Source organism: Microtus oregoni, unplaced genomic scaffold, assembly GCF_018167655.1.
Source record: "Microtus oregoni isolate MIOR12 unplaced genomic scaffold, Mior012 000002F_ref0000024, whole genome shotgun sequence".
Lineage (NCBI taxonomy): Eukaryota > Metazoa > Chordata > Mammalia > Rodentia > Cricetidae > Microtus > Microtus oregoni.
In genome coordinates, this window is record NW_024543061.1 from 53,292,244 (window position 1) to 53,314,660 (window position 22,417).

The 22,417-nt window shown below is 51.1% G+C and overlaps 1 protein-coding gene across 1 annotated transcript; it reads right to left on the minus strand.

Moving 5' to 3' along the window:
* Positions 1-2,301: 2,301 nt before the first annotated feature.
* On the minus strand, positions 2,302-15,954 carry Oxtr (oxytocin receptor). The gene is made up of 4 exons (XM_041642487.1): positions 15,814-15,954; positions 15,137-15,307; positions 13,994-15,041; positions 2,302-2,612 (listed from the first exon to the last, which is right to left on the minus strand). The coding sequence occupies exons 3-4, from the start codon at positions 14,910-14,912 to the stop codon at positions 2,365-2,367; spliced, it is 1,167 nt and encodes a 388-aa protein (XP_041498421.1). The 5' UTR covers positions 14,913-15,041; positions 15,137-15,307; positions 15,814-15,954; the 3' UTR covers positions 2,302-2,364.
* Between the last annotated feature and the right edge of the window lie 6,463 nt (positions 15,955-22,417).

Sequence of the window (22,417 nt, forward strand, 5' to 3'; positions counted from 1 at the left end):
TGTGTACACCCGGGCCACCCGGGTGGCCTAGAACATAGGCACAGATGCCCCAAAGCAGAATCCTGTCAGCTTCTCAAAGAACTAGCTGGTGGTGACATGCATGAGGTGGGCCACTGTGCAATGCCCCTGAGTCCAAAGATGCCCTCGCCTTCTGTCTCCAGCTGGTGCCAACAAGCATGCCTTAAACTGTGGATGCTGAACATGGGCACTGTAGCCCATGGCTCCCTCTTCTCTGAACACCAGACTGTGCTGTCTCATACTTACCTGTGTGTGTGTGCCTATGGTATATGTGTGAGTATGGGCAAATATTGCAGTGCGGCAGAAGAAAATGTGTTCAGAAACAGGGAGAGGTGGTAAAGTGGATCTGCAGATTCAAGGCTTTTGGGAAGTACCCTTGATATATCTCAGGAAGTCCAGAATCAATTCTGGGTATTTCAAAGGTACTCCAGAGTGCATAGTGACCAGCCACAGCCAGAACGCCTCTAGTCAGTTGTGTCCTGTATTAATGACGGAAGGTATTTCTGAGAGAGTCACGTCCTGCCCTCAAGGCTGAGAGGACATTTGAAATCATACTTACTGGGTAAACAAAGCCTTTGAGACTCCAGAGGAATTGCCTGTTCTAAAGAAGAGAGGGCACGGCGCTGCAGAGCATCCCTCGGGCCTTTGTTAGAGCCAGATGGGGGTGATCGCCCCTCTCACTGGCCAGAAGAAAGCAGCCTCTCCCGCAGACACTTGGAGGTTGTGAGACACAGGAGAACCAGCGCTCGAGGAAGAGAGACCAAGAAATGCATCATCATTTTGACTTTCCCAGAACTCAGCTTTTGGACCTCTTATTTTTCACATTTTAAAATGTATTTAGTTCCATGGTTTTTGTGTGTGTGTGTGTGTGTGTGTGTGTGTGTGTGTGTCTGTCTGTCTGTCTGTCTGCTTGCCTATGAGTGTGTGCATGCTGTATATCCACTTGTAGAGACCAAAGGTCAATTTCAGATGTCTTCCTCCACTCTCTACCTTAATTTTTATTTAGTTATTTATTTTGAGAACCCGAAGATGATCAATCTCCTAGGCCAGCTGGCCAGCAAGTCTCTGGGATGCGCCTGTCTTCACCCTCCAGGGCCGAGGTTACAAACGCACTGAGCCTGGCTCCTGCTTGGATGAGGGGCATCTCAGACTTGCTCAGCAGGTGCTTCTCTAAGTGAGTTGTCTCCTCAGCCCCTGGTTCAGTGACTTTTAATATGTTCTCAAAATCATGCACCAACTGCACAATCCAATGCATTTCAACTACCCTAATTCCCATTTCCTCGGGAACTTCAGGATCGGGTTATCAATTTCTGCCAAAGCCAGCTAGGATTTTGATGAGGATTACATCAAATCTGTCCAACAATATTACATCTCTGATCCATAAGCACAAGGTGTCCCTGTTTATTTAGTCTCCTTTCATTTCCTTCCATGGTGTTTGCAGCTTTCAGGACAGAAGTCATACATTTCCTCGGCTAACGCTGGCCCTTCCTTATTCATTCTGGCACATTTATGGGTAGGATCTCTTAAGTTCACCAGAAGTGTAAGGAAATATGAATGGCTTTTGCACACTGATCTGGAACTCTGCAACCTTGCTATTCAACTGTCAGCTCCAGAGTGTGGGGGGGGCTACTTGCATGTGTGTGCATGTACACATGCATGCGTGTTCCTCAGGGTCTCATAAGCATGGGTTAGTGTCGTGTACAAACAGTTCTCCCCAGTCTTGTCTCTCCTGGATGACTCTCATCTTTTTCCTTCTCAAATGTTCACCAAGCATCAGCTTCTTCAACACTTCAGCCCGTGTTCTTGTTGCCTTCCTGAGGCAGGTGGCCTCACGATTCAGTCTCCTGTTCCCATTGTTTTCCTGGGACACTCTGGCCCCTGAGGATGCTAAGATCTGTCCACACAACTCAGGTCACGAGGAAATCAGCACCACTCTGTATCTGAAGCCTCATTTCCCATTCCTTGTCCCAGCCCACTGGGTTTCCTCACATAACTGGTCACCAATCCATGGCTTACTGCCTTTTACAAGATCCCAAGATAAATAAGTAAGAAAGACAATGGAATGAAAGCCAGGTTCAGGAGAGCCCACCCACCACCCGAGAGCACTCTGGTTGGGGTAGTAGAAGCACAGGTGGGAACCCAGAAGACCTTCTGATGGCTGAGTGACTGGCATCTCCCATAGAGACATTTCCCCACCCCAAGTCAGAACATGCCCCCACTCGCTAGCCACCCCAAGGAGGAGAGGGATACACACCAATAGGCACCTTATACAACTCCACGCACAGCCACCAGGGGCAGACTGGAGTCCGCATAACCCCCGCTGCAGGGGTGGGCCAGGCAGGTGGCTCATGCTGAAGATGGTTGAGAGCAGCTCCTCTGGCTGGAGCTGCGGCGACTCAGGACGAAGGTGGACGAGTTGCTTTTCTTGCTGACACTTGTCTCTCCGGGCCTGCTGCCCTTCAGGTAGCGGGCAGAGCAGCAGAGAAAGCGCTGCACAAGTTCGTGAAAGAGGTGGCCCGTGAACAGCATGTAGATCCAGGGGTTGCAGCAGCTGTTGAGGCTGGCCAAGAGCATGGCGATGATGAAGGCAGAAGCTGCAGGGCGGGTCGGGAGGAAAGGAGAACAGGGGGTCACTCTGGGACCATCCCAGACCTTCCTGATTCAGCCACAGTTGTCCCTGCAATAGCAATCTCAGGTACCAGAGGCTGGATCACAAGACAAAGTACCAAACAGGTACAGTATGTCCTTCCACAGCCTTGCTCAGGGCCCATTCCCCAATTTAGCTGGGGCTCAGTACGGCCCTAAAGTTCCCTCACCTTTTCTCTGAACTCCAGCTTCCCCAGGAACTGAAGGCCCCCTTCCTTCAGCGGGAGCTCTATGCCTCACAGCCGGTTGCTCCCTCATCCTTCACCCAGCAAATGGAGTGCCTGTGACTCTGACACCAAAGAACACAGGCAGGGGTGGGCAGGTGACGTCAGACCTCATTTGCATAGCTCAGCCCATACCTATCACTGTATCCAATCCCCATCTCTCCCCAAGGCTTCAGTTCCTCCCATCTTTACATGGGCCAATGACAACTTCCAACCTGCCTGGAAGCCAGCAAGATTCAAAAAGTACCAGGTTCACAAGAGTGTGCCCAGTAAGACGTCGTGGCTGTCAACACACGCCAGGCACCCACTGGACTCTGTCGACAGCAGAATAAAGAGACAAACTAACTCCTAGGTACTTTCAAGCAGAGAGAATAAAAGCAAAATTTAGGCTTCTTTCACTGGCCTTAAGTCTGTTTGTGACAAGAAATGAGTCTAGGTGACAAAAAGACACCCAGAAAGACAAAACTCTCTGCCTGGCTGTCACTTGTGAGGGGAGATCACAGGGAGGGCTGGGCAAACCCCCTGGTTTTCTACCTTTTGGAAACACTTCCAAAACTCACTCCAGAAGTCAAGAGTTCCACCTGGAGAAGAGATCTCCCCTGGGAGGCAGGAGTGGCAGAACCTGGGTGTAGAAAACAGAGGCTTGCCACTGTCGTCCCAGCAGCCATGGAAGAGTAGTGGCTGGGAAGCCTGGGTGGTTCTTAGAATGGCAATCCCAGGGCGTGACAGCTCCTGAAAACGTGGAAGAAACACAAGTCCTCAGGCTCGTGAGAGACACTCAGCTATGGCGGAACAGGCCCTCGGGGGTTCTGAATAGCAGTCAAATGTAAGAGCAACTGATCCAGTTCATTAGTGTGCCAACTGGCACAGAATCAAACTACAATGAACAAACAAACAATAAATAAATAAGAATAAATAAATTTAAAAATAAATAAATCTTGCCAAAAAAAAAAATGTTTTCAGAAATTCAAATGGGAACATCCAATCCCTAAAATGCAAACAGTAACAGAGAGAGAATAACACAGGGAGAAAAGCCAATGTGATCAGGACCGCTTATCTTTATGAAAGAGGGTTTTCTGTTTGCTTCTGTTTGGGTAAAGAGAATGAAGAGAGACAGTGGTGAGATGCCTTAAGGTTAAAATCACCCACAAGACTAAAAATAGACTATGGCCAAATCATAAAAGAGGCAAAAATCAATAAAGGCCAAAAACAATAAAACAAACCATCAGCCCCAGAGAAGATGGAGGTGAAATGAGAGAGGGAATCTCATAGCCAGACCCTAAGGCACCAGCCTGTACCCTGCTAGGGATAATCAGAGTATAGGCTGAGCAGGCCTGATGAGGAAACCCGGCCTTTCAAGGGCTCTCAAGTTAGAAAGTATTTGTGTGTGGACACGATTCCCCAGCTGGAAAGTGCCATACCTGGCCTCATGTGACATGTCAGTCACAACCCAACAGCACTAAAAACCTTGTGTGAAATTCCCTGTGGGCTGCATGTGTACAGTGTACAAGTAGCGTGTATGAATTTCGTGGCTAGACTCAGGTCCTACCCCAAGGACAAACCATTGCATAGGTGGACATGTACCACAATCCAGAGAAAGACTTCTGGTTCTGGTGTTTTGGATATGGATCCTCTCCCCGCATAATCTTGGTGGGTCACCTGAAGCGACTGACATCGTGGCTTTGCATTTAGAATGACGGAAGCATGGACACATTGTCAGCCCAGGGCATAGTGCTTTTCCAGAGGGGCAAGACCACGCCGGTGGGCCGTGTCAGCATCTCTGCCCCAGGCTCCCCAGGAAGGTGCAGTTCCCAGAGCAGTCTGCAAGCTGGTTTACAGATGAAGGGAATGGGTGTTAGAGAAAGTAGATGACCCCCTCGAGGGCGCATGCGCACACACACACACACACACACACACACACACACACACATACACAACACCATACCTTCCCACCCAAAAGGAACAGAACCCAAAAGGTTCCTTTTGAAAACAGGTTCTCATTCTTGGGGTCTGAACAGGCTCTTGTTAGCAGATCCAGCCCCAAAGTCAAGGCTGGCTGAGCAATGCACCCCGGCAGTGTGGACCACAGAGAATACCTCTGTTCTAGGACAGAGTCCTTAGAGGTGAGTGCCTGGGAGACGACTTCAACACCTCCAGTGGGATCATTATCCTTCTCACCAATGACAGATGTGTCCACAAGCAGGGACCCAGAGTCAGAAAACTATGGATGATTGGTTAAAGTCTGCTAGCACTGTTATCAATAAAGTTTTATTAGAATGTATCCATGGCCATCTATTCACCGGCTTTCCATGGCTGCTTTCAGGGGCAGAGTTGAAGAATCGTGAACAAGACCTTGAATCCCAAAGCCTGAAGTATTTGTCATCTGATCCCATATGAAAAATACTCAGGCAGTCCTTGGAGAGCCTGTAGGAGGGGTAGGTGTTAAAAGGTAGATACTCGGGGCGCTGGAGGAGGATGCAGACCCAGAGCAAGTGCATTTAGCACAGTGTAGGCCCCAGAGGGTGAAGACCCTAGAGCAAGTGCACTTAGGGCCTGTGGGCCACAGAAAGAAGCCCCTCCCCACACTACAGTTAACAGAATAAATCGTGCCTTAGTTTTTGAGTCATACAAATCTGGGCAGGGACCTGGCTCCCTCTGGAGCTGTGTGTTCTTGGGAAAGTTACTCAACATCTCTGTACCTCGGTTTCCTCATGAGATAGGAAGCCAAAGCTCCCCTCACAGGAATATAGTGAAACTGGCTTGTCTGACAGACAAGTGTGGTTCAGAATCCAAGTTCCTTAACAGCAGGCGCAGCCTCCACATCGTTGCCATCCCTCCTGCAATGATGGGGCGCACTTCATACACACGTTACTTTTGCAATCCCCAACGGAGTTAGCCTTCTGCATGGGAAACAGGCATGCTTGTGTTCCCCGGGCTTGTGTGTCTGAAAATGTGAAGCACCCTGGGTGGGGCAAGATGCAGGACCCCATGACCGAACTTCTCAATGCTTCCCAGCCATCTGACTGTGTCTGTCACTGACTGGTTCCAGAGTGTGGCTCCTGGGCCAAGAAGGCCAGCAGGCACGTAGACACTTGTGCTGGCTTAAAAGGCCCGCAGGGTGAAACCACACAACTCTACAAGCTTGTCAACTTCTGGTAGGTGTAAGCACTTTGAGATGGGGGGGGGGGGGGGTCTCAACTCCACCAATGAACAAATAACTCACAGTGGACACAAGCACCCTGGGCTCTCAGTGTCTTTCTCAGTGCCCTGGGCACGTGTGCAACTATCCCCTCTGCCTTCCACTTACCTACCAGCCTTGCAGCCTGGAGGACCAGGCTCACATCATCCCTTGGCTCTCTTCCACACTGAGATCCTGCCTCATGTTTATCTTCTTTCCCAACACACAGACTAGTCATGTAAAGCTTTCAGGGACATCCAGCAAACAGCCAGCAGGTTATATGCAGCCCAGGAAAGCTATGAAAGCAGACCAGCGCAGTCACAAACTTACTTAAAGCCTCCCACTAGTATTTTTGAAGCTTGACTGTGCACCACCCAAGTATGAACTCTGCTGATGACAACACCGTGTCTCAGTGTCACATAAATGGGTGTTTTCAAAACCTGCAGGCTATGAATTGGACATCGTTGAAATCTAAAAATATAATCCAAGACATTTTTTTCTTAGTCCAGTGTTTCCCAAAGAAGCCAAAAGGTTAGACACATCCTCACTTTAGGGAGGCTGACTGACCTATCTCTGCCTTTAGGCAAGTGCAGTAGGCTATAAGATGCTGTAGTCCCACCCCACAAGAAGAGGATGCTGCAGCTCCACCCATTCAGGAAGAGGATGATGTGGTCCCACCTCTTCAAAAAGGGAAGGCTGAAGTCTCAGCTCTTCAGGACTCAGAGCTCGCTTTCCAGCTGCCAGAGTGCAGGCTGCTCAGAACTCACAGTGAGTGGGCGGGGCTCCTGCTGCCCCCGGACAAAGGAGTTGCCACATTTCATGAATGCTTTAGTGAAGATGCTCTAACATCAGGAACCCAGCCTTCATCTATCTTTGTTGCAGAGATAGCCCAGATTGTAAGCTCCTTGTAAGCCTGGTCTCCTGTCACATTTCTCGGAAGACAGAGCCATCGTGAAGTGAGAACAGAGACAGGAGAAGTCCAGAGGCCAGGATGGAGGTATACAAAAAACTAACCTGGGAAGAGACACGCACAGTTCACAGAAGGAGACCCGAGCCTGGAGAAACTACCTAAAGGAGAGTGGTGTCTGGAATACAGAACCCTTCCCCAAACCCCTGGTCTAAGCCCCTCCCTCCCCCAGTCCTCTCCAAGCCCTGTCAGCCCTCTGGGTGTTGTTTCCCTCCTCTGGACACTGAAGGTCGCACAGGAAAGAGAGAAAATGGAGAGGGCCTTAAGCTAGCGTGAGACGACTTCTTGTTGCTGCGGCTGATGGATAAAGAATAAAAGATGGGGTCATGTATTTAAGTCCATGGTCAGGGTTCTGGTCAGAGGTCAGTGAAAGAGGCTGCCCTTAGTTCCTTTCCTCTAATGCTTCTCAAAAATTAAAAGAAAAGAAAGAAAAACAGAGCCCTCGGATTGGATGTACTCATGAGAGAGACTCCAGAGAATCCATCTGGGGAAACTTACACTGCCAGCAACGTCATTAGCCCAGCAGGGTAGGTTTCTGCAAACAGGATGATTCTGGAAAGGCAGCTCCAAGACCCTGCCTTCCTCTCTCCTGAAATAAAAATCACACTCTCCCCATGCGCAGAGGCCCTGGCAGGTGCCCAGGCAATCAACCTGGTATGGCTGGTTTCTGCCAGAAAGGGACAATGAGAGGGAGTACTGGGCCATCCGCTTACCCAGGAGCCCCCTGGAGGAGAAAGAGGCCAAACATCTCTCTGTCCTCTGAATCCAATTCATTTATCCTTACCAGAGCCAAGCCGGCACTGGGGACCCATGTAAGCTCATCAGGTTCCTGGACACAGGGATTCAGAGACTGGGTGAAATGACCAGCTCTGAACTAAAGGAGAGAGGCAGCATTTGGGGAGGGGCTGGATGGGCTAGGATGGGACACCTGCGAGTGTGGGCTCCCAACGAGGTAGAGGCATGGGCCAAAGCAACCACACATCCCTAGCCAGAGTCTGGTCCTGGGCACCATGCACCTGACTGGAGAATTGCCTGGGCGTTTGCCTCAGGATTGTGATTCACAGCGAGCAGGAGGCAGGAGGCTGTGGAGGGACAACAGCAGGCGTTCCACCTCCACCAGGCCAGCTTTACTTACACCCCTATAACCTCCCCTTTTGGACTTCCGGGCACTCACTATGCCCTGTGCTCAGTGCCCAAATTAGCCCAGGACAGCTGGAAGGCAGCTGGCCACAGCCTACAGGCAGTATTGTTCCTGAAACAACCCAGGCATTCCCACACAGTGCAAACGAAGGCTTATGGCTCGTCTCCTCTGACTCACGTTCACCAGTCACTTCCTAAAATTCCCACCCAGGAAGCCAGACTCCTGGGCAAGGCCTCCCCCAGAATATGGAGAACCTGGGGGAAGCCCCTATTACTACACAGACTTGTGGGGTGTGGCAGGAGGGCTGTAAAAGCCCTTTCAAAATGTTCCTTCTAAATATGTACATAAATGGTTACATAGAGATGAAGTCCCGGAATACGCCACAGGAGGCATCTTTGCAAAGACAGAGCTTTTACCACTATGATCCTTCTAGAACTCTCTGGGGTATAGTAGCTCCATGCATTTCAGGGCTGTGAAGAGCACCTAGGTTGCCAAGGTTGGCTTTTAACCTCAGGATCTGGTCACATCTGGCCAACATGTGAGGCTGGTGTGCTGGGCTGAAGAAGAAAAGCCAGACCTTCCTGTGTATTCCACATCATGCATTCTCAAGGAACAGTTCATCACGGAAGCATGTGGGACGCACGTGGCGGGCTTAGGGCACAGACTATGTCTTACAGTTCTGCTACTCAAAGCGTAGCTGGCGGCCGGCTTCATGGGCACTGCCTAGCATCACCTGTCTATATACCAGAGATGCAGGCCCTGAGGCTTCGCCCCCAGTATGCCAAGTTACACCAGCCTTTTAACCAGAGCCTCAGGGAATTTTGTACAGCTAAAATTCTTTCCCCAACTCATATGGAGAAAGAATGGGGAGAAATAATAAAGCAACTGTCTATGCTTTCAACTATGAGATGTGAACTGCCTCTTTGTACAATAAGTTCCTATTCAGCCCTCAGAAACTTTTTCAAACACTGCTTCCTCTCGGAAACCCTCCAGAGTTCTCCTCCAGGGCAACAGAATCAGCTACCGCCTGTACGGACGTTCACATTACATGGCAAATGAATATGTCTAGTGTGGAATTATCCCACCGTGTTCTCACTATTTTTTATACTTCTTGGCTGGAGACTCTGTCCCGTCTGTGGCCATGTCCCCGGTTGCAAGCAGAGACTGGAAAATAGGAAGAGGTCGATAAGGGACTGACCTGAATTGAAGCATGAAATTAGCAGACAGGAAGTCTTGATAAACCGGCCGCCTCCTCTAGCACATCGGGAAAGCAAAAAGACAATCTCCCTGTTAGATGACAGGACATGGCCTGCTCGCAGGGTGACTGGACTCAGATGCAGTTACCTCTGGGAAAATTAAGCTCACACTCGGATAGTGAGGTGAGTGGGGAGAGAGAGAACACGCCAGAGGGATTGTTCAGGTGTGAGGTGTGGCCAAGAGGACAGAAACCCGTCCCAGAAGCGCCACCTCCTGGCTATGTGTGGCTTGAAAGGAAAGCCGCTGCTCCCAGTGGCTAGGACCCAGGAGCAAGCAGCCCAGGAAGAGGACACTGAAGACACCTGCTCTCTTCCTCGTTCCCTTACCAAGGGTTCAGCTGCGATACTTCCAAGACCAGGGCTAGGTCCTCCCCGCTCCCACCAGCCTTCCCACTATGGGCAAACAAGACACTCACTCCTTCACCTTTACCCTGCTTCTTAGCTTCCCAGGCCAGCCAGCTGCCACCCACTGCCACAGCCCACCACGCTACCCCTGCTCTCAAAACTAGTCCCACCTCTCACCGGCTCCCTAAGGCCCCGGTACTTGTTAAAATGTACTTCTTATTTTTCAGAAGTAGACATGGTTCAGCTGTTAAAGTGCTTGCCTTAGAAGCTGAGGACCTGAGTTAGATCGCCAGCACCCATGTTGAAAAGCCAGCACCGTGGTACATGCATGCAACCCCATTGCTGAGGAGATGGAGATGAAGACGGGGGATCTCACTGGCCAGGCAGCCTTGTTGAATCAGTGGGTTTCAGGGCAATAAGAGACAATATCTCAAAAAACAAAGAGAAGGCACCAGAGCCACTGCATAAGGTTGACTTCTGGCTTCCATACACACTTGTATACAGTGTATGAGAACCTATACACACACGTGCATAACTACTTATACACATGCACCCACTCTCACGTGAACATAGCATGTACACACACATACACATGCATACACACATGACACGCAAGTGAACCAACACCCACACAAGCAAACACACAATGCATGCACATACACATGAACATACAAGCACAGATATATGCCCAAACCAACACCTACGTAAGCAAACACACAAGTCATACACAGACTTGCACCACACCAACATGAACACACATACATACACAAAGACAAACAAAATCACACAAAACCCATATGAACACACACTTACACATACAAACACATGAATACAAGTGTATGCAGGTTCACCCACAAGCCCACACCCACCCACTTAAACACACAAATAAACACACACATACCAACATGAACGCACACACAAACACACCTTCATTTATGCATCCATACCCACATGAACACATGTGTATACACACAAACATGCACCAACACACACACACAGAGATACTCACGTGTATACATTTGTACACATAATCACATACACACAAGGTGATCTGTCCCAAACTACCAAGAGGGGTGAGGTGAAAAGTCGTGCTTCTGGCCAAGAAGAAAAAGGGGAACACAGGTAATGAGGGCTGGGGCTAAGGCCGCAGAGGCCGTGCAAGGCTTTAGGAGTCCAAGCAATGGGGTGGGGTGGGGGACCCGAAGTACTGAGAGCACCGTGTCATGGTCATGGTGGAACCAGTAAGGCAGTGTCTCCTCTGTCTCTATGGGTCTTCCATGGGGCCCACAAGCAAGTATTTTGTCAAGGGCCCAGGAAATCCTTATGCTGAGGTTGTCCTCAGTGGGTGCAGTGGGGTGCAGGGGAGCAACTCAGTCTGTTCATCTCCAGTGGGAGATGACATGAGGTCAGATCCTGGCCCTACAGATTTTGAGGAGTTGCCTCTCTGAGCATCAGTCTCTTCGTGTTCAGGCTGGATACTCATACATGCTGAGTTTGGTGAGAACTAGAGAGTTCAGGCACACACAGGGGACACACAGGTGAGCATTTGTCTAACGACTCACTTAACCCAAACTGATACCCAGAAAGGGAGTCTTGCTCCATCATGGCTGTCATTCCTGTTGCTTAGACAGGAATGGTCCTGATGCTGTGGGAGGCCCCAGTCCTAGGGATGGCAACAGGTCTCTGATAGGGACTTGCTCCTTCCCATGCGTAAGGTCTTCTGCCAGCAGGGCCTAATGAAGTCTAGGGGATGATTCCCCTAACAGCCCTGGCACTAGGAGGAGCCTTTGGTACTCTTGGCTTCTAACTTGCCAGAACAGGGGGTGGGGTTAAAGCAAGCAGGCTTCAAATCCAGCCCCAACCCAGGCTCTGCAGAGAGTATGCTGTGGCCCAGGCTGTAGGCTTAGCTCCCCAAATCTAAGGCCTCCCAAGCTGCAGGCTAAGCATCCAGATCCAGGGACTCCACGCTGCCTTTACCTCCTCACTGCTCCCAGCCCACTCAGACATCTGTCAAACAGGAAAGGCTGTGCCGCGAGTCTTTTTTATACCATTAATCAAACCTTTGAGACCTGGAGGATTAAAATCACTTGCAGCAGAACCCAGGGAAACAGCACAACCCAAGCCCAAAGCACAGAAGTGTGCACAACCACCCTACTCCAGGAGCCAAGACAGCTGAGACCTGTCCATCAGATCACAGAATCAGGCTGGAAGGTGTTCAAGGGCCAAGAAGGGAAAAGCTGCCTGGTGTCCCTGTGCCCACCTTCCCCATGGTTTTTCCCAGGGCTAGGTTACTGAAAAGTCAGGCCCTCCAAGGTCACCACAGGCACTGAAGTGGCCTCATCCTCAGAGGTAGACACAGTGGGTCAAGGGACAAAAGGACTCCTGACCCAGCATCTCAGAGCCAGTTAGGTCAGGAGGCAGGGCCGGATGTCAGGTGCAAGGGTCAAGTCTCATTTTCAACTTGACAAGATTTAGTCACTAGGAGATACACCTTTGGACATGTCTGTGAGGGTAACATTTCCAGGTTTACATGGGGAAGGCCAACACACTCTGAACATGGGTGGTACTATCCATAGGGTGGGGCCTGGACCAGATGAGGAGACTCGAAGCTGGGCAGCAGCGTTCCTCTCCATCTGCCTTCCGCAGAGGGTGCAATGTGACCAGCCACCTCATATTGTGAGCTAAAATCAACCCTTACTGCCTCAACTGCTTTTGTCCCAAAGTCAAGAAAAATTACCGATAAAGCAGATATCCCCCAGCTTGCCCGTAGGGGTGCCATCTAGCATCTGCAGCCATTGGCACTGGAGATCCCTCTGTTCCACGTGGGCTAAGATTCCTCCCGTTCCACTGAGGAAGCAGCTAGGCCTGGGGCCTGAGTTCCCACTTCAGTCTCACACCTCCCTCAGCTCCCTGGCTGTGCTCCTTCCTAAGAACCCTGGTTCAGGAAACTCTTGCCCGAGCTCCTGCTCTGCCCCCCCCCCCAGGTTTCTGTATGACCCAGTAGACATGCCTTCCCTTTTCTGAGCCTTTGGAATCTGTGAACAGAGGCCACATAATGGACAGAGTCCACACAGCATCTTCACCCGGTCTACCATAGCCCCTCAGTAAATGCTGAGTGACAAGTGTCCTGGCCACTACCGAGCAAAGCAGAGGGCCCTGTGAAAGCAGGTCACCTGCCCTGAGAGCCTAGCTTCCCAAGCAGATGGATTTGGTGTTGGAAGCAGTGGTGTTTATATCCATAATATCATTTTGCACTATCCAGGGTTAGCACAGCTAAGTCCTTTCTGCCAGGTCTGTAAAGACCAGACCCGCACAGATGTGGGCTGTGCTAATCTTCAAAAAAGATGTAAGGCAGGGCCACACATGATGACAGCTTCTGCTCTTTCCAAATAAGACACGGGGGCTGGTGAGATTGGGGAGGGGGGCTGTCTGGGTGCTGCACCTGGTGCCCAGCACAAACCACAGGCCCAGAGCCCGGACTGCTGTTTCCCAGCTCCTCCTCCAGGTGGCTAACAAATTCAGAGCACTGTTCTATAACCTCAGTGGTCTCCGGGGTGAAGGCTCTTCCCTCCTGTGTGGCAACCACACTGCCTCCCCGTCAAGGCTAAGCATTGTCCTCTTGGCCCCCTTCCTCTCTCACAAAATCAAGTCAGTCCTGGGCACCCCAACTCTGTTCCTGCCCAAGCCTCTGTGGCATTTGCCTCTCCATGGCCTCCGTCTGGTGATAGGCCCTGGAGCTTGTCTTGGGAGACTCATTCAGTTTTCATTGGACAGCTGTTCAGCTTTCACAGGACCAACCGTCCCTTCCTAGGGTTGACCATATCCAAACATAAAGTAGTTCCGTTTAAAGTGAACTCAAAGTAGGAACCTGAGCCTGTGCTTGGAAACCCACCTTCATTCTGTCTCTCTGTGGAAAAGACAATCCCCTGCCTCAGTTTCCACCTCCATAATAAGGATTTTCACCCTGAAAGTTGTCTAAGGCCTGTGCTGGAGATTTTGCCTGCATTCTGGCAAGAGTTCGTACTTTCATGGGTATTTCCATGCTGCAGAACTTTTAAGTCCTGGAGACACTCAGAGAGGTTATCTCCGCAAAATTTATGGACCAGGGGATGGTAATGTCAAACCAGGTCATACCCCAGGATGACCCCAGAACTTTGAAAATACAGAGATAGCAGAACTAGGGCCTACCCCTGCCGCCCTCTCCTCTCTCCGCACTACCTTCCTTGGGCGCATTGACGTCCCAGACGCTCCACATTTGTACGAAGAAGAAAGGCGTCCAGCACACGATGAAGGCCAGTACAATGATGAAGGTCATCTTCACTGTGCGGATCTTGGCCTTGGAGATGAGCTTGACGCTACTGACTCGAGCCAGCGCCGCGCGCCCAGCTCCACCGGCAGCAGATCCCTCAGTCCCCTCGGCCGCCGCCGCCGCCGTCTTGAGTCGCAGGTTCTGCCAGATCTTGAAGCTGATGAGGCCATAGCAGGCGGCCAGCACTATGACAGGCACAATGTAGACGGCAAGCGTGATCCACGTGACATAGGCCTTGGGTCCCCAAGGCTGGATGAAGACAGCCCAGCAGTCAAAAACACCGTCCGCCACTTCGCGCAGCGAGAAAATGTGCACCTGCGGCGCGCTGGCCACCAGGCAGCCCAGCCATGTCGCTAGCACCGCCAGGCGGTCGGTTCGGCGTCGCAGAGAGCGCAGCGGCTGGCAGATGGCCAGGCAGCGGTCGAGCGACATAAGCAGCAGCAGGTAGGTGGAAGCGAACATGCCCACCACCTGCAAGTACTTGACCAGACGACACAGCAGGTCGGGCCCGTAGAAGCGGAAGGTGATGTCCCACAGCAGCTGCGGGAGCACCTGGAACACAGCCACCACCAGGTCAGCGATGCTCAGGTGCTTCATGAAAAAAAAGAGGCGCGAGTGCTTGTGGCGTGTGGTGCGCAGCGCCAGCAGCACGCACGCGTTGCCGCTCAGCGCCAGGAACAGAATGAGGCACAGCACCGCCACCTCCACGCGTGCCAGGGCCTCGTTGCGCTGCGGTGGCCCGGCTGTGAGGTTCCCCTCCACCCCCGGCGACACTCCACTCCCGAGGTCCAACTCGAAGCTCCAGTTGGCTGCGGGGGTGCCCTCCATGACCGTGACCGCGACCGCGAGGGAGCGCCCGGCCTTGCTGCTCTTTAAAGCGTGGCTCGTGGGGCGGGGCCCGATGAGTTGTCCAGGTGTCTGCCGGAGCACCCGGGCACTGATCTGCCTCCTTCCGCCCTGAAACAAACCGAGAGGGCAATGAGAAGATCTTTGCGCTTCTCTTAGGACGCCTGTGGGGCGTGCCTGGCCCCTTCCTGGCAATCTGAAGTTACCTGGATCTCAGGACACAAGCCCAGCCACTGGGCTGCTCAGCCACCACCGCGGAAATCCCGGTTTGCCTGATCTCCTTTGAGTCTCTGCAAGATGCAGACCTCCTTTGAGCCTCTGCAGATGCGCTTGAGCTTGGGTCCCGGGAAAGTGTCAGGCGCTCTCAGGCGCTCTACCTGCGGAGAGAGGAGGCTCGCGATTAACCGCTTTCCCGAGAGTAGGGACCCCTCTCCTAGCCCCATTCCCCCCGGGGAGCCCCCAAACCTACACCTCTCCCCTCAGGACAGTAACACAGCCACCTCCTAATGGGCACCCATGGCAGCCCCCATCTTGGTAAGCTTTACTCCAGGTACATCATCCTGGGGTTCCCCAAAAGCTCAGCTCAAGCACATCCTTCTTCACCTTCTTCACATCCAAGACACTTAGCCCCGGCTCCCGGAGGGAGGGGCTCCTGCCTGTGAGCCTAGCACCCTAGGACGCAAGGCTGCTATGAGAGGAACTCCTGGTGTCGCCGCCTCTCACAGGAAACCCCTAACCCAGCAGCCTCAAAGCCCCTCGGAGTACCCTGAGCGCCTTCGGGAACCAGAAGTGTGAGAGGCGCCAGAGCCTTTCCTCAGAAACTGATGGTCGCACTGGTACTAGCCATCCTGTCCCCAAGGTGCGGTGCGCAGGACCCAGCCACCTGGAAAGAGCCTGCAGGTTAGCCCAAAGTTGCCTCGCCACTGGGGAAGTTGCACCGCAGCGGATGGCCTCAGAGATGCGCGGGCTCTACGCCCAGGATGGGAGAGCTGCCGGCGCCACGCTCGGTGCCACCACGAGTAGATCCCAGCGTCTTTGCAGTCCTCTAGTCTGTGGCTTTGCTGGTGGCTGGATGCGGACCGAAGGCAAGGGATGAGCGGTGGCCAGGCTGTGCGCGGACAGCGTCAGCACGCGGCGCTGTCTGAAGGTGGCCGGCTTTCCCACAGTCCAGAACTGCAGCACCACATATATCCGCTAGGGGGCAGATCAAGCCGGCCGCGGCGATCCCAGAGAGCCAGGTCAGCTCACCCACACTGTTGGTCCCTCAGATTTATTTCATAGTGGCTTGCGAATAACCTACCTAGCTTATTCCTGTCTAGGTTTAGCTCTTGATGCTCTCAGAGATGTACGAGCCTTGGATAGCGACAGTTTTTCCCAGAGTAAATTTTAATGAAGTTACATTTCTGCTCTCTCTCTCTTTCTCTCTCTCTCTCTCTCTCTCTCTCTCTCTCTCTTTCTTCCTTCTTCTTCACATTCTTTTAGGAGAGCTCGTGCAAGCCCTTGCTCTAGAATGGCTTTGTTCATATTCCCATTAAGGAGGAATTGGAAATGTCTGCTCTCCCCACCCCACTCCCGCCACCAACCTTGAGAGAAATGTTCATTTTTTAGGTAGTTAGTGATGGAAATCTTACACACCCGCCCCATCACCCCAAGTCTATCACCATTTAAGATTATTCTGCTTCTCAGTGGGCCAAAGGCTACCCCTGTCTCCTCACCAGGCTTCAAAATTAAAAATCCTAGCAGGAGCCAGAGGAAGATGAAATGGGAAGGGCTGCTCCTCCACTCCCCTGTCCTTTTCTGTTTTGAAATCATTTTTTCAACTGATTGACGGTGACAAAGGACCAAGGCAGGCACAGAAAGGGCCAGGATTAAAAATTGAACGGGGCTCTTTAACATGAATTAAATGCGTATTTCCTCCTGACATTTCATTTCTCCCTCTTCTAATTATGTGGAGAGAATTAAATGAGCCAAGGGCAGTGTTTCCTGGATCCACAATTACAGCACTGTGCCAAGATTCCCTAAGGGCAGAGTCTTCCAGGGCCTGCTCCCAGGTTCTACATGACAGCGTGCCAAGGTGGCATGGGGATTCCCTGAGCTTTAGCAATGGGAAGAGGCAAAGACTGTTCTCTTCTTGCTTTGGGACTGGATTTGGGACAGTATCCGCCCCAGCATCTGCCACACACAAATGACAGACTAAGGTTACAGAACACTCCAGTGAGAAGTGGCCTGACCTGAGACCCCAGTTTTCTCATATGTAAAATGAGGGGTCAGTGCCATCACTTTGGTTTTCTATCTGTGTATATGTGGTGTGGGTGTGCAAGTTCATGCTCACACACGGGATGGGGGGGTTCAGACCACAGCCTCGGGTGTTAATGTTCATTTGGTTTGATGCTACGTATGCCGGCCAAGCTGCCCTGGGAGTGTCCGGAAACTAAGCTGTCTCTGCCACCAGAGACGCAGAACTGGGATGACAGGAACATTTTAACATGCCTGGCTCTTACACGGGTTCTGGGGATTTGAACTCAGATCCTCACACTTTACTCACTAAGCCATCTCCTCAGCCCCTATTCTTTCTAAAGCACAATGGGAGGGTAGTGCTATCCCAGCAGGTCAAATAAGCCTGCTCTACCCCATGGCTGGATGAGGAAGGATTTGTTGGACAACCCCCTGACTGGGAGACCTGGGAAGGAAAGTGTTGGGCTTGCAGAGGTCAACCTGCTCTCTCCCTGGAGGGGAGTGACTTTCAGGGGAAGCCAGCCACTCACTTCCCCAGCACTGGCTCTTCTTCCCCACAGGCCCCATCCTGTGTGGTCCTGTGTTGCACATGGTTCCATCACATTGTAAATTTACTAAGAACGACCAAAGCTAAGTTCTCTAACTTGGCCTTCATCTGAACAAAAGCATCAGTGAAAGGCTCCCAGCCTCCTTGTTTATTGTGCAGATATTGTGCAGAAACAAGGCAGAGAGGAGAGGCTCTGCTTGCCTGAAGGTCCCTGAAGCACAGGCATGCATCCGCATCCTTGAACCCTAGCCAGACAGAAAGGCACTTATCTATTTTCAGTGTGGTGAGGATAAGTTCTAGCAGAAAGGGACAAAGTTCTTGGAGCCCTAAAGAGCTCTCAGGAAGCAGTTGGAAAAGAAATCATTCTCCTGGGACCAAAGAAGACAGGCACCCTTCCCTGAAATGCCACTGGGGTGGTGGTGCACAATGGTAATCCCATATGGATGGACTGAAGCCTGGTCCACCTCTAGCGCCGGATACACACGGTGCTAAAGGGTCTCAAAGGCCTCTTGAAGGATGGGTTTATTTAGTAACTGTGTTCCCCTAGCCTGGGAGGAAAGGCTTTCTGTGATGATGCTCAATTTGTAAATTTGGCCTTGAGTGCCACTGAAAGTGACAGGATGTGTGCTTCTTTCTCCGTTCTGCCTTACTCCCTTTGATTCACCAAGGATAAAGTCTGACAGAGTGAGAGCCAAGAGCTCCAGGGCCGAAGCTGGTCAGTGCGCAGTAATTATATGAGAAAAGCCCAAAGTAATGGTGCAAGAGGAACGGGGGCTGGGAAACAGCCACAGAGAAGATGAACGGCAGAGAGTAGCCTTGAGGGTCTGGTGGCCCCAGACAGATGCCACAGGCGTGTGTGGAAACTAGAAAGTACATCAACCAGAGTCAACCAGAGAAATAGAATCAGGGCTGGAGACGTGGCTCAGAGGCTAAGAGCATTTGTTACTCTTACAGGTTCATCCATCCTGGGTCAGTTACAGTATATAACTACAGGTCCAGGAGATCCAATGCCCTCTTTTGGCCTAGAAGGGCACCTGCATGCATGTGTACACACACACACACACACACACACACACACTTCTTTAAAAGATGAAGTAAAATCAGCTGAGCTTTGTGGCCCACATCTTTAATTCCAGCACTTGGGAGGCATAAGCAGGTAGGTAGACCTTTGTGAGTCCAAGGTCAGCCTAGTCAACATAATGAGTTCTAAGACAGCCAGAGCAATATAGTGAAACCCTGTCAAAAAAAAAAAAAGACAAAATCAGTAAGTCCCTAATGTGTAAAAATATGTATTTAGCTAAAGAATGGCTTGTGTGTTATTGAGGCTGGCCATCTGCAGCCCTGGTACAGAGATGATGATGATGCATTTCAAGTCAGAAAGTATTTGCTACAACATTTCTTCTTGCCTGGGGGAAGCCATTCTTGAGATAATATAGGACTTTCCAGTGGTTAGACCAGGCCCATTCATTCTCACTATGGGGCAATCAGGCAATCCACTCCACTCAAAAAATTTCAGTTATCCCTGCCCCCCCCCCAAAAAACACCACCACAAAACCTTTCAAAATAATGTCTGACCACAAAGCATAGTCCTGCCCAGCTGACCTCCAAAGTAAAACATCACCTAGGAAATCCCACAGTGGCTGTTGTGCACACCTCCCCCCACCTCAGTGGCCAAGCAGAGTGGCGTTGCACATACTGGTGCCTCAAAAGGCCCAGAACACAGCAGAATGGGTTCTCTGTGTGTGCTTATTAAATATAGAGAGATAGAATGAGGGGGGAAATGAGAGAGAAATAAACATTTCCCATGGTTGCTTCCCTCTCTTGAGAGCAGGATCACCACCTGGAGAAGACGCCCTAAAGAATGCCTCCCCCCGCCACACACACACACAGTACCCGCCTGGGAAGGAGTTCAGTAGCTTGGTAGTTTTCAAGTTCTGGAAACTTTAGCCTCTCTGCAGTCAGTGAGGAAATGAGTGGCCACTGCCTCCAGTCCCTTCCCTCCAGGAAATCATCTCTGCTTGGGCTCCCGCCTCCAGAAGGTGTCAGTAACTCGCTCAGGCCTGATGGTGGTGAACACACTGCCATCATCTTCCTGCTGCTGACAGCCTTGCCCTTGGCCTTCTTCATTTGCTGCTGCCAGCGAGAGGCCAGGGACAGCAGGACATGTGGACTGGCCTGGCCTGGGAAGTTCAGGGAGTGGGCGTGTTTGGATGCCAGCTTGCAGCTGTAACAAATTATTCGCCCAGCCGGCATCGTTTTGGAGCCCTCATCCCGTGTTTTCATTCCCGTGTTCCTTGGAGGGTGAAAAAAGAAAGAAAAACATGCTTTTTGTATTGGAGAGAACTCTGAACCCGCCAGGATAAGCAATGCTGTGTGCCTTCTCCTTGAATGATCAACTCAATGAACCTCTCTAGGACTCAGTTTCCCCAAATGTTGACACACACACACCCCCCCCCCCCGGGGCTGTGCAAGCAAATAAGAGTTAGTGTATATGAAGAGTGTTTTACAAACGGCTGAAGTCCCGTATGACTTGAGTCTTGTTCCCATGCTGACAATCCCCACTCCGGGAGCACCCTGTGGAAACAGTAGTGCAATCGGCCTCCATCTTCACCACTGATGGAGCGCAGGTGTCTTTTCAGTTCAGTGAGACAAAAGTACATGGGGGTGGAGGTATAGTGTGCCAGTAATTCCTTCTAAACTAATTGGTGCGCTGGGTACACCAAGCCCTCACTGCTTCAGAGGGGCCCTTCCTGACCACCTGGGTTCTTAAAGAAGATGCCAGTTTCTGAGGGTCAGCAGGTGGCCACAGATTTCCCCTCACAACATGAATGCTCCCATTCAGGCGATGAGTGCCTCCATTTGGCCCCCGCTCACTGACCTTTGTATACACACCTATTACTTTTCCTGTCATCTGTGCCCATCAATGAAAATGTGACCAGAAAAATGATTGATGCCTTCCCGAGAACATCCTTCAATAAATCAACCGCCGGGGCCAGGTCCTTGCTTCCTGGAAACTTGGTTCCAGGAACGGAGCAGAAGGAGGGCTTCTTGTAAGAAAGTACGTCATTTATAGGCATGTGCCGTTTTCCCCTAGGGGCACCGATGGCTGAGCCAAGACAGGAGACTTCGCATTTTGAAGCCAAATTGCTCACCAGCAATGGGTGTGACAGCATAAGCTGGCTACTGAGTAGGTTCAGGAGAACATCCTCTCCAGCCGGACACTGTCGACCTGCGCCAAGACAGTAGAAGAGATGCAGAGAGGAAACGTTTCCTCGGGGAATCAGGGATCTTAGAGTAACCAGGCCATTCTATCCCAGAAGAAAAGGTTTGTTGTGAACCAAGGTCTTTGGAAATTGTTCACCTTTGGAAGAGGAGACCCTGAGAGAGTTGAGAGTAACTGAGGAATAGCTGAGAGTCTCACTGGATACAGGATGCTTGGGGTTATGATGTCTGCTTTTTAGATGAGGAAACCGTGGTTCAAAGATGGGAAGACGCTTTCTCAAGGGCCCACATCTGGCTCAGAAAGGCGAACATGGTTGGAGTGTAGCATCGTCAACCAGGTGCCAGGCCATGAGACCCAAAGCTTCCCAGGACTCTCAGACAAGAGATCAAAAAAAAAACTGATATCTTGTCTAAAAATCCTGGGAAGGTGTGTGTGTGTGTGTGTGTGTGTGTGTGTGTGTGTGTGTTTTCCAAGTTGTTGGAATCCAGGTCAATGAGAGACCCCGTCTCAAAGAAAGAAAAGTGGACAGTGCCTGAGATATGACACCAGTGTTATCCTACACACACACACACACACACACACACACACACACACACACAAATGCTACCACTAGCATCCAGACAACAATGATGCTAGTATGAACAGAGCAGCATAGTGATTGACAGAGGCAGAATAGCCTTGCTTTCATTGACCCTACCACCTATAGGGTCAGGAAAGGCCCCAAGCACTGACACTCTTCTAGAAATAAAAGCTGTAAATGGTCTTTGGGGACCACGGCACAGGTAGAGCAGGTTTTCTTTTGGGGCACCAACCAGCTCTGAATCATAACACAGAGACTTATTATCAATTATGGATGTGTAGCCCTGTCTTATTTTTGTCCCACTAGCTCTTATAACTTAGTTTAACCTGCTTCTCTTCATCTCCACTTTGCCTCGGGGCTTTTTACCTTTCTTTCATTCTGTACGTCCTACTTGTCCTGCTTCTGCCGTGTCTGACTGGCAGGTGGCTCCCTGACTGGCTGGCTGAGCCCAGGGATCTCCCTCTCTCTCTCTTCCTCGTTCTTTCTTCTCTCAAGCCTAGATTCCTCCTGTTATGTATTCTCTCTGCCCACCAGCCCCAGCTATCGTTCTACTGCCTAGCTGTTGGCTATTCAGCTTTTTATTAGACCAATCTGGTGGCTTAGACCAGCAAGGTGAAACAAATGCAACCCTTCTTTGCATAATTAAACAAATGCAGGCCAAACAAATGCAGCACGTCTTTACATAGTTAAAGTAATGTTCTGCAACATAAAAAAAAATGCAACGCATCTTTACAGGAGAGTGATGGGCACTGAGGGGGTCACAGCAAGGCATGAGAGGCTCCCAGCCAGGCTCGGTTCGTCCAGGAATGCAAAAGAAGCAAGCTGTCCTCCCTGTCGGTTTATCTGTCCATCTCCAGGAGGAGGCAAGAACTCATGAGGAATTCCCGCAGCTCGCAGTTCCA